Below are 11,698 nucleotides of genomic sequence, written 5' to 3'. Positions count from 1 at the left end.
CATTCATTTAAAACCAAATCAGATTTACAGAAATTCCAGTATCTATACGTTGTCCTAATCTTAAAACTTTGCCAGATTAACCCTGTCCAAGGTCAGTAGCCATCTTTCAATTTCTTACCTTTAACTGTACATTTTCTTCCTAACATTTCCTAACTTTGGACAAATAATGCCTTACTGTATTTTTCCTCTTGCTGAAATGTTCTCTTGCAATACACACAAAGTATCTTCTCAGATATCTTCAGTCCATTAAAATATCTAAAACATCACAAATTGTGAGTTTGGGCATGAAGCCAGATCGATGACTTTGGATCAGTCCCTCCTGCTCAACCCTAAAAAGAAGAAGGCAAGGACAACCCATTTCTGAAATTCTTGCTAAGGACAGAAGTCAACACTCACTTGAAGACATAAATAAGCCTACCCATCCCTCACCATGAATGGATTATACTTTTGATTTTTTGGCAAAGGTTTGATGGGTTAGTTTGTTTTACATATGAATTGTACCAAGGGATAGAATTTTACATTTCACCGAATCCCTGATACTAAGATTTGGAATATAACAGATTATAATTGTCATTTTATCTAACAATTTCTTACCCCAAACATTTTTCGGTGAATGTGTTGTTCCTTTTTTATGATAGCAGTAGACAAAATGAAGTATTTTCATAAGCTTCATCACTCTCCTCTGAAGTTTATGGAAACTTTATAGAAATTTCAATGTAGGTTGCTTCTAATTTGCTATATAATTCACATTTGGTTTTCCTCCCCCAGTTCACAGAATTAAGCAAGCCATAAAGTTTTGAAGAAAGGGACATTAGGGTAGTATTGCTATACTAGACTGCTGAAAAGGAAAAAAAATAATATGTTTTTAAAAGGAAAACTTCAGAAAAGACTTCTTGTCATTTTGGGCTGTTTAATATCTTCATACTATTTTGTGATTAGTTCAGAATCTTTCCTCTGCATTTTGATTTTTACTACATTAAGCATGGGTGAGAAAACATGAAACAGTACTGCCTCTACCTAAGGCTTGGGATAATTAAAATGTTAGTTTTAAAGAATTTTACCATACAAAATGCATCTTGTTGTCATAAAAATGTTTTTGCTATATATTTTGTTTTCATTTTGTTACCAAGCCTTAAAAATATACTGGCTAAAAGAGTCACGATTAAGGAAACAATTCCTGTTCTTTCTGAACCATACTACTGATATGACTGTGGAATTTTTTCCCCCTCTGAAAAAGTAAACATAGCCTTTTGCTTGTTTAGAGGAATTACAGAACTTTAGCAACAAATTATTTTTAGAAGGAAACATAAAAGAAACTGCTAGGAGAAGAATGGAATAAATAAAGTGACAAGTTATTGAGTGAAGGAAAACAGAGTGTAGTATTAGTAATAGCAACAAAACTTTATCAGGATTTCTCAGCAAAGGTATTGAAATAGGTAGCCAGTATGAACAGGAAAGAATCGGGATATTCTGCAAGTTTCTGTGTATCTGTTGGATTTGTGTATGTTTAAATTCCCAGTCCCATTGTACAACTAGAGGAAAACAAAAAAGGGGGGGATATCCTGCCCATAGAGTCAAAGCAATGAAAAAACAATGAACCAAGAAACATTATAGCAGCAAAAGCAAAAGAATCAGCATGTATGGACAGAAGCAAAAGACATAAAAATCTTCTCTTTTGCATAGAATTGTTTTTCTTTCAATTTTTTCAATTTTTCATTCCCTGCCTGATTAATTTTTATATTATCTTAACAAGATGAAGTGGCAAATCACTTTTGGGAGATGTTGGATGTTTTGAGGCAAAAGGCCTTAACAGGTTGGGTTGTCTCCACAGATTCTGAATTTGTGCTGTGCTTTATTGAACACAGGGTTTTGTCAGTGAGCACAATGAGATTCAAGCAGTACAGACAATGCATTCCTTATTTACATGATGAGGTGAGCCTGTTTCAACCACTAGCATGATAAAGATGTAGAATGGGCTTATATACAAGAGGAATTGCCTTCACATTACACACATCATCTTTCTACAAAGCAGTAATTCCCCCCCGATAAATAATAAAATATTAAATAATTGATCATTTTTTTGCATTTCCTGCATAGTCCATTCCAATGGAATCTATATGACTAACATTGTTTTTTGTATAATATCATCGCATAAATCCCCATTTCAGTTCCTAATTGTAACTATAACTCTGCTTTACAATGCAATCTTTAACTGGAATTCAAAACAACCAGGGTCCAACATAGAAATTCTTTGGCAAATGTAATGCACACATTCGCAGATGGCTCTTGAGAAAAGCTAGTAGATAGACGAAGGTACAACCTGGGCCTTTGCATAGGATGTTCCAAATTCATCTGCTTACTCTTCTAGTGATCATGCCAGGCCAAATCAAAGGTTGTGTAATGTTATCTGTGTCAATGGCCTGAAATTAAGCCAAAGGTTATGAACAAGTACACATTCACCTTTTTTCTATCAATATTTTTTTAAATATGAATATCAGATCAGATTATTCCAGTTACTAATTTTCTAACGATTTCCTGGGTTAGAGGTTTTAAAAAGATGAGATTATCCTTTCATTTTGGCATAATCAAGTTGAGGGAATACATGAATAATCTTCAGAGATATGTTGGAACCTAACTGGTTTTTAGAATGGCTCAAATAGCTATTCCCAATTGTTTGGGAATCTATATTTTATGCTATTGTATGGGTAATTTAAAATATTACAATAACCAGTGTATTAACTATGTATGGTAATGATAATTGATTTTTGTTGCCATAAATCTTAAAATTAATTTGGGATAAGATGCTTAAAGGTGTAATTGAAATGATTTTTGATTGCACATTTTAGTAGGCTGTAGAAAATATAAAAGAACAAGTGCATTTCCAGATCTTTTAATTTGGGGCTATCAATAAAAATTCTTTTATTATTTTTTTTAAAAAAAACACAGCCTAAAATGTAGATGATTTTTGTGGTCCAACAATATCAACACATTTCAATGGTATTATGGAGAACAACAAAGAGTTTCTGGCTCATGGCAATGGTCATTTTTGATAATCTTAAGAAAAGGCTCTATAAAGCAAAATACAACCATTTCTTATATCCACCCAATATTGACAATTCGTTGATTTGCAAAACCTCCTGCTTTAAGTTTGCTTGAAAGTGGATCAAGTGCCTCTTGATCTTCATCAAGATGTACCAAATGGGAGGCAGCAAGTATATCTAGCTCTCTATGAACACTTGTTCCTCTTTTATCTCAAAAGCTCCTAAGGAGAAGACCTTGCTTCTCTACAGAGGGTTAACATTAGATGTACACGATACATATGAGCATCTTATGCTCCCTACAATCTTTTATGTAAATTATATCTCCTTTCTTCTCCAGATCCGACAGAACATCTCTACTAGTAGAAAAGAGAAGTAATAATTCTTCTCTCTCTTTGCTTAGAGGAGGGAGGGAAAATCTTTTTGAATATTTTGGGAGATAGTGCTCAAGGATGTAGGGAAGAAGGACATTGACAAAGATTACTTCTTCCCCCTTCCCTGTATAGATTAGGACATTCTAGACTGGATTATATTGAGACACTACACTAACCTGCTGAAGGAAAAGCTAGATTTTAATAAGTCTGAAATTCACCATGAGCATGCATAATGTTCCATTCATGTTTTATATGATTTACAATATTCTTACATTATGACATGAAACTTGCATAAATAAGGTATTTTAATAATGGAATATTTTATATTGTTAAGGCAAGAAGAGGTAAGATAGTTATGGAACTTAAGTGGATGCCATCATCAGGAGATGGGGAATAAACACATTTATTCCTCCAAGTTAGCAACCTTTTCTAGAATATTAATTGAATGAATTAAGCTAAATTCTCAAGATTCCAAATGCAACAAGGGAATTGCTGTGGTAACTCAGGAAAAAAAACCTGATTAAAAAGTCCACTTCATTTGCATGCCATTCGCTAAGGGAGAATTATATGGGAATTAGAACACATAAGAAGAGACTTTGGAAATGAATCCTTTTGCTATAGAAGGCATTCTATGCTGTCACTTTTGTGGATGGGAATGAATTTCTTCATGATTCTCACTCTGGTAAAAGGGGAGTAGGTTTTTCTTCTCCCTCCTCTGAGGACAAGACCCTGCTAGACGTAGTCAAGTTTTCACAAATCTGAGTTTTAAAATTTCTTTTATTATGTATCTTATAACTTTTTATTTCAATAAAAGGGAAGGAAGGCAAGAAGCAGAGCAGAAGGAAGGTCATGATATTAGCACTTGAGATGCAATGGGCCCAAGCGAAGCCCTCAACAGATTTGGGCAACTGCAAGGAATCAGACAACATATGGTCAATAGGATGGGGGTGGGGAATCTTCAAATTATTTCACACAGAATAGCAGGCTTAAGAATTGGTGAGAGTATTATGACATAGCAAAAAACAAAAACAAAAACCCAACCCAACAAGATAGGTAATAAGATTGACCAAGATAGGTGATAGGCCTTGTGTGTGATTTTTACATAACAAATATATTGTCTTGCATTAGATGGCAAGTTTAAAAGTGATTTTGAAATTTTAGACTTGGCATGAATTGGCAATGGCACGATCGCTTATCTGTCCATTCTCAAATCAAGTTGTGACCACATTGTAAACCTGCTGGTAGTGTGTGCCCTTTCTTTCATCACTGTAAATAAGAAAAGAAGGCATAACATTCTGGAAGTGAAATCTATTTTTCTGTATTTCAACATTTCTTTTGCACTGTATCACTTCTCATACATTTATTCCATCCTGATGTTTCTATATGAGTGGCAGAAACTGAAAGGTAGAGAACCAAAAAAATAATCTCTGTTCTAAATGGAATTATTTGGATTCATTGTCAGTTGCCCAAACTGTTATATCCCCCAGCAAAAAGCAATACATTTTGGCTGGCAACTAAACAAATGCATGTTACACATAAAGAATGGAACTTTAAACTGTTTTCTGAATTGTTGCCAAATTTGTGCATTGTGCAGACAGCTGCACAAAAAGTATGCAGGTAGTCCTCAACTTGCAACCACAACTGAGCCCAAATTGATGTTGCTAAGTGAGAAATTTGTTAAGTGAGTTTTGCCCCATTTTATGACTTTTCTTGCTGTGTTTGTTAAGTGAATCACTGCAGTTGTCAAATTAGTAACATGGTTCTAGTTCTAGTTCAAGTGAATCTGGCTTTTCCATTGGGTTTGCTTGTCAGAGGTCACAAAAGAGAATTGCATAAACCTGGGACACTGAAACCATCATAAATATGAACCAGTTGCCGAGCATCTGAATATAAATCACATGACCATAGAAATGCTGCACAGGTCATAAGTGTGAAAAATGGGCATAAGTCACTTTTTTCAGTGCCATTGTAACTTTGAATGGTCGATAAATGAACTATTGTAAGTCGAGGACTACCTGTACTCACTCTCCTTTCTGCCATACATGAATATTCCTGTGTGCATAATAGGAAGAGAATGAAACCCAGGAAAATGTGTTGGGTGGTATTTCAGCTTATTCTGTCATAACTTTACTTTAAAAAAAAACTGGGGTTTTATTTATTTCCCTCATCTATGTATAGACTTTCAGGGCAAAGCATTAAAAGCAGTTATATTTATATATCCACTTGTATCATTCATTTTGATGATTGGTTGAAATCACTCCATCCTTCTTTCTGACTTGACTCTGAATATTTTTTTACTTGTGTGATTACTTGTTCACCTTCAGCTTGTAAGATTTTGACAAATACGATGGAAATGGTCAATCTTCAAATGAGAAGAAAGCAAGACCTAATTATTTCAACCAATCTATATAGGAATGAGAGGGAACATATCACACGAAGAAACTTTTGTGAAATACAGTGAATGATGCACAGTCTTTCCCCCTTCATTAGGCTGAGCCGCATGGTTCTCTCAGGCTTCTGGAAATTTAACTGTTGGTCATTCTGAGTCCTTTTTGATAGATGATCATTTTAGCGGGCAACAATTAATTTATAAGCAGCATTCTCCTCTGCTACTGACTGCCCATACCCCTCTCCATTCTTCTTTCAGTTAGAGAAGACTCATGTGGAAGAAACTGAAGAATTCACCAAGGAGGAGTCTGAAATATTGCAGTGGTATTAGCAACAGAGACAGCAGAACCACTGGCCACAAACTTGATTTTGCCACTACCCAATGGAGTAGCTTGGCTAGATTGCAAGGGATATGGCATTTTCAATCTTGTGATGTCAGTAAATTCTGCAATCTGAAAGAACACTGAGGAATAGAAGGTGGAGGGAAGAGATGTTGTTTTCTTCCAGGTGGTGCAGAATGTCCATCAGACAGGTACAATATGGAGGCCTAGGCTGTCACCCTGCAGTTTCATGTGGTTTCCATGGTAGCTAGTGGCGGTCATAGGCAGCGGCAGCAGTGGGAGGTGCGGAGCCCCGGGATGTGGCACTATAATAATAAGGGGAACCTGAAAGTTAACACAGGAGAAGAATGGACTGATTGAAAGGACATACAGTAAAATAAAATAAGAAAAAAAGAAAGGAAGAAAAGAAAGAAAGCATATTAAAAGGAACTGGAAATAGATATCTGGAAATGAGGATCTCTTTATGGCCTAGATATAAAATAGGAAAACATATGTAGTATATCATGCACAGCTAAATTACTTGGATTATCTAGTCTAGTGCTTGTCTTCAGAGTCCCAGAAGAGGGAAACAAGAACCTGGCAGGTGTACTTAGATTCATCTGTGGTCCTGTTAACTACCAGCAACAATTGAATATATCTAATTTGTTCTTGCCAGCTTGGCTGTTTTTTAAATATTGGAAATTTCTTTTTACTTTGTCATCCCTCTATAAGCCTGTAAGAGTCGTTAATAAATGGGTGGTCTTAAAAACTCAGTAAATAAAAATTATTCTTTTCATTTCCAGTAAAATCTCCAAAACCATTCTGGACGATACTCAGTCCTCATGTAGAAATTTAGAAACTTGGAAAGGAAGAAGGGAATCTAACAATACTACTCTTTTTCTAATTCCAGTTGCAGAAATGCCCACCTTAGCATAAGCATGCAGGAAATATAAGCAACTTTATTATTTGGAATACTTTCCATTCTGAGGAAGTATATGAAACACTAAAGTACTTTTTTATATAAAAAATCTGCCAGATCTGTGCAAAGTAGTCTCTCAGTGTATAATATTAAATATTTAGCAAAATCAGGCTTAGAACAGATCTGAAAATCAAGCTTAAAAACTGGTGATAGAATTGTTGATTGAGCTGAAGGTATCTCTGAATAAAGTGTAAGATGTATAAGAATAAATGTATGAGTCAAGATGAGACAGATTTATTCAAAGAACTTTAGTAGCTGATCTTAAGAAATGAATTTTATGAAGCTTTAATTTGTTAAATAAATAGAAGGCACACAATATACAAAATTACACATATGTAATAATAAGATTGCACTAAATGCAATAGCAGATCATATGACACATAATATATTTTATTAGTAGGTGTACACAGTCCCAATAATTTTCAAGAGATCTATGCTTTGTGGCTTCTACTCTTCAGGTATGCACATAATGGTCATATATTAGCAATTACTACAGAAATATGATTAACAAAAATATTTGTATATAATTTTAAATATTTATCTATTTAAAACATATACAATTGCCCATTTTAAATCTGAACAGCTCCCACTCAGAAATATGTAATTCTTAATTCATTACGTTAATGAATTAAGTTGGAAGTGGTCATTTAAACTATCAAGCGCAACCTCCTGTTCACTGCGAGTGTACTGTGAGGGAGCTCATTAACATTAGTGTTTTAAAGATGGGCAAACTGGGAAATAAAAGTATTTGCTAATATATCACAGAAGGAAAACTTTGTTAGATTCTTGTAGCAAAAACAAGAATTGATTTTGTGATATCTTAAAAAATGAAAGAAGCGGGTGGACTGGTAAAAGAGTAGATGGGATGGATAGGATGGACCATAAACAAAACAGTAATTAAATGTGACATTTTGCACCAATGAGCTAGTTATTACATGCAATATCATATGATATCCTGGTCTCTGTTTAATCTGGGAGAAATAAAGTTAAATCTCATTGCTTTGAGGTGAAATATTTCTTTAGGATGGCCACTTTGAGGTAAGAAATAGTGTATCATGTCTAGATGTTTTTGTTTTGGTATGTATTTAAATAAATCAGGCAAATGCTGCCATTTTCCTTTTTATAGGAGACTGTGGCTCTAGCTTCCTTGACATTTCTTTTATGGTTTGCTCTATGTAGGTTTTTTTCAGCTTTTTTGTAATTTTTTAAAGAAAAATGTTGCAAATGCTCAATGGTTTTATATAAATGTGTTAAAATGTTAGCAGTTTTATTTCGCAACAATTAAGATAAGATTATTTTCCCTCAGTATCCATTACTTTATATGGGTATTATCCAACTTGGTGTGAAACTCAAATTCAGAATAAATCAGAAGAATTCAGAATAGACTCTTGTCTGAAGTAGAGACGACAGCTCCAGTATGCCCTGTCCTAATTCAAAATTATAGGAAACAGCTACCACCCTCTAACACCCACCACCACCACACATAAAAATTGTGGGCAAAATGTAAATGTAAACACTTTGCTTAGATAAAACATCTTGATGAAAAGGGGAATACTGGATTCAGTGACAGGACTAGCCCAAAGTTAGTTCATTTTCAGTTTTTTGGGTTGGTGGCAAAATCATAATATATTTTAGAGTCCCCAGTAAGATAGAAATAAATAGGAAAAAGAAAGCAAAGAAACAAGTAGAAGGGCAACAGAAAAGGATGGAAAAGGGTAGAGAAAACCTGAGGGAATACTCACTTAGTAATGCAGGATTGCTGAACCTCCAGGCCTCATTGTAGGTTGTGTATTGAGGGTGGCTGTAAGGATTGCCTGAGAATTCACTCCCTGGAAAGAACACAGGAGGATGTCATTCATACCATAATTCAGACAGAGAGGAAAAAAAACAAAATTGCATTAGTACCTGACAAAAGAAGAAGAAAGTCATTAGAAGAAACATTGTGGCAAACAGGAAAGTCTTAAGAGTGGATTGGCAAAGGAGACAAAATGGGAAACTGGGAAAAATGAAGTTTAGTCTAATACATAAACTTAATAAAGAGTTTTCAGGTGCAATTTCATCTGGAATTTCTGTTGAGAATCCTCTAAGAAAGACCAGAGCATGTCAAGGGACAAATTGTAGCCAGCAGAGTGGGAAGTTGTAAAAGCTTTCTTACTTTCAGATGGCTGAATCTAAGCAGAACTTCCAATAAGAAGGCAACAGGCATTTTTCCAATAAAAGTCAGGTGGAAGGTTCTTGACAAGGCCCATTTATGTAAAAAAGGGGCTTAAATGCATCCTTTATTTTTCTATATTGTCACTCAATTTGTTTCTACCTTTATTCTGAAGTGCAGGTTAAGTAAAGAACTTCTCACTCACTCTTCCTCTCTCTCCAGATCAGTCAAGGGAAGGCAGAAGCACCATATGTGCACAATGTTTATTGACAAGGAGTTAAAGGAAATGGGCTGCAGGATAATGAGCTTTTGAGCTCAATTGCGACCAAGAGGAACCAGTTATCTCCTTTTGTGATCACTAATGAAACATGTAATTTCCTCATCGATGCTAGATTCTGTTTAACTCATCTCTTTGGAGAAGGCCAGGGCTGTGACTTGTTCACGGCAGTCCTAGAGCTTTTCTATTGAAGCAGAAAATGTTCCAGAAAAAAAGCTTTAGAGGAAGAAATTAGGAAAGGCCAGTTACTAGTAGGATAACTGAAAAAGCAAATGCTCCCAGAACATTACAGGTCTGCTCACTTAGTCACTTATCTCATTAGCAATAATGCAAAAACAGGTTTTGTATAGTATAAGAGTTCCAGTATCTATAAACCAAGAGACATTACAATCATAGGTCTGGAAGGAATCTCGGAGGTCTTCTAGTTCAGCCTCCTGTTCAAGGAGACTTTATAGCAGAGGTCTTCAAACTTGGTCCTTTTATGACTTGTGGACTTCAACTTCCAGAATTCCTCAGCCAGCGTGCTTGACTGACACTGCTTTATAGTAATGTTTCCCAACCTTTTGGGCACCAGGGACTGGTTCCGTAGAGAGTGTTTTTTCTGCGGACTGGGGGAGGGCTGGTTCCACATACTTCCTGGATCCTGCATGTGTGGGATGGGGCTTTGCTTGCTTGCATGACGTAGTTCCTGGCGGGCTGCAGACTGATGCTGGTCCGTGGCCCAGGGATTGAAGACCTCTGCCTTATACCAACCCAATTAAATGGCTGTTGAGTCTGCATGATTATGGAGCACCCACGACCCCAGGAAGCAAGCTATTCCATTCATTAATTGCTCTCATTGTCAGAAAATTTCTCCTTCTAGGTTGAATCTCTCTTTAACAAGCTCCCACCCATTAGTTCTTGACCTGCCCTCTGGTGCTCTAGAGAATAGGTCAATCTCCTCTTCTTTGTGTCAGCCTCTTAGGTACTGGAAGATAGCTATCATGACCCCTCCAGTCCTTCTCTTTGATAGGCTATACATACCTAGCTTCCTCATTTGTCATATGATTTGGCCACCAGACCCTTTATCATCTTCTCTGAAAACTTTCTAGGGTCTCAATATCTTTTCTATATTGTGATGACCAGAACTGAGTGCAATATTGCAAGTGTGGTCTCAGTAGTGCAGTGTAAAGCAGTACTATTACTTCTTGTTTTTTTTGTTTTTAACTCTATCCTTCTGATGATACAGCCTAGGACTGCACTGGCTTTTTTGGCAGCTGCAGGACATTGCTGGCTCTTACTTAAGTAGTGGTCCACTAGAACACCTAGAGCCCTCTCAGTTTCTACTGTTAAGCCAGTTACTACTGTTGAGCCATTTGGTTTTTCCTGCCTAAGTGCAAGACCTTACTTTTCTCACCACTGAATTGCATCTTTTTGGATAGGCCCAATGCTCAAGTCTATCAAGATGCTTCTGAATCTTGACCCTATCTTGGTGTCATTCGAAAATTTGATAAATTTTGATAAATTTGATAAATTTTCCTTCTATCCCTTCATTTAATTTATGAAGATTTTGAAGAGTACTAGGCCCAAGACTGAAACCTGAGGTACCCCACTGCATGCTTCCCTCCATGTCGATGTAAGTTATATTGAGAAGTACTAGCTGAGTGCAGTTTGTCAGCCAATTGCAAATCCCCCTGGTGGTGATACTGTCTATTCCACATTGTTTTATCTCACCAAGAATTACGTTGTGGTCTACCTTGTCCAATGCAGCAAGTTTATTATGTCCACAGCACTTCACTGATCCACTAATTTATACCGGTAGTTACTTTATCAAAAAAAGCAATAAGGTTTGTTTGGCATCATCTGTTTTTAACAAACCTATGCAGTCTTCTAATAATCATATTTTTTTTCTAGGTGCTCACAAATCTTCTGCTTGATTTCCAAGATTTTCCCAGGTACTGCTTGGACTATAATTTCCTGGATCCATTTTTCCCCTTTTTGTAGATTGGAATCACATCAGCTCTTTTCTAGTCTTCTGGTATTTCCCTGGCACTACGGGAGCTTTGAAAGATTACATTCAATGGCTCCAAATTGCATCTGCCAGCTCCTTCAGAAGCCTGGGATGTAAACCATCTGATCCAGATGATTTCTACTCATCCAGGATGGATAGATATTCTTTTACTAATTCCTT

General features: G+C 36.0%; 1 protein-coding gene across 2 annotated transcripts in view; it reads right to left on the bottom strand.

Annotated features, from left to right (window-relative positions):
• Positions 1–6,040: 6,040 nt before the first annotated feature.
• Positions 6,041–11,698, bottom strand: part of PAX2 (paired box 2) — a 176,492-nt gene continuing 170,834 nt past the window's right edge. The window contains exons 9-10 of one of the 2 annotated variants that reach the window (XM_081329249.1): positions 8,842–8,928; positions 6,041–6,465 (exon numbers count right to left, since the gene is read on the bottom strand). In XM_081329249.1, coding sequence (XP_081185375.1) covers positions 6,389–6,465; positions 8,842–8,928 — 164 coding nt within the window. In that variant the 3' untranslated portion in view covers positions 6,041–6,388. The remainder of the gene's footprint in view (positions 6,466–8,841; positions 8,929–11,698) is intronic. The other variant, XM_081329248.1, reaches the window with a different exon arrangement.

This window comes from Vipera berus, assembly GCF_964194415.1.
Source record: "Vipera berus genome assembly, chromosome: 5".
Classification (NCBI taxonomy): domain Eukaryota; kingdom Metazoa; phylum Chordata; class Lepidosauria; order Squamata; family Viperidae; genus Vipera; species Vipera berus.
The sequence above is the reverse complement of the archived record's forward strand: the minus strand, read 5'-3'. Positions and strand labels throughout refer to the sequence as shown.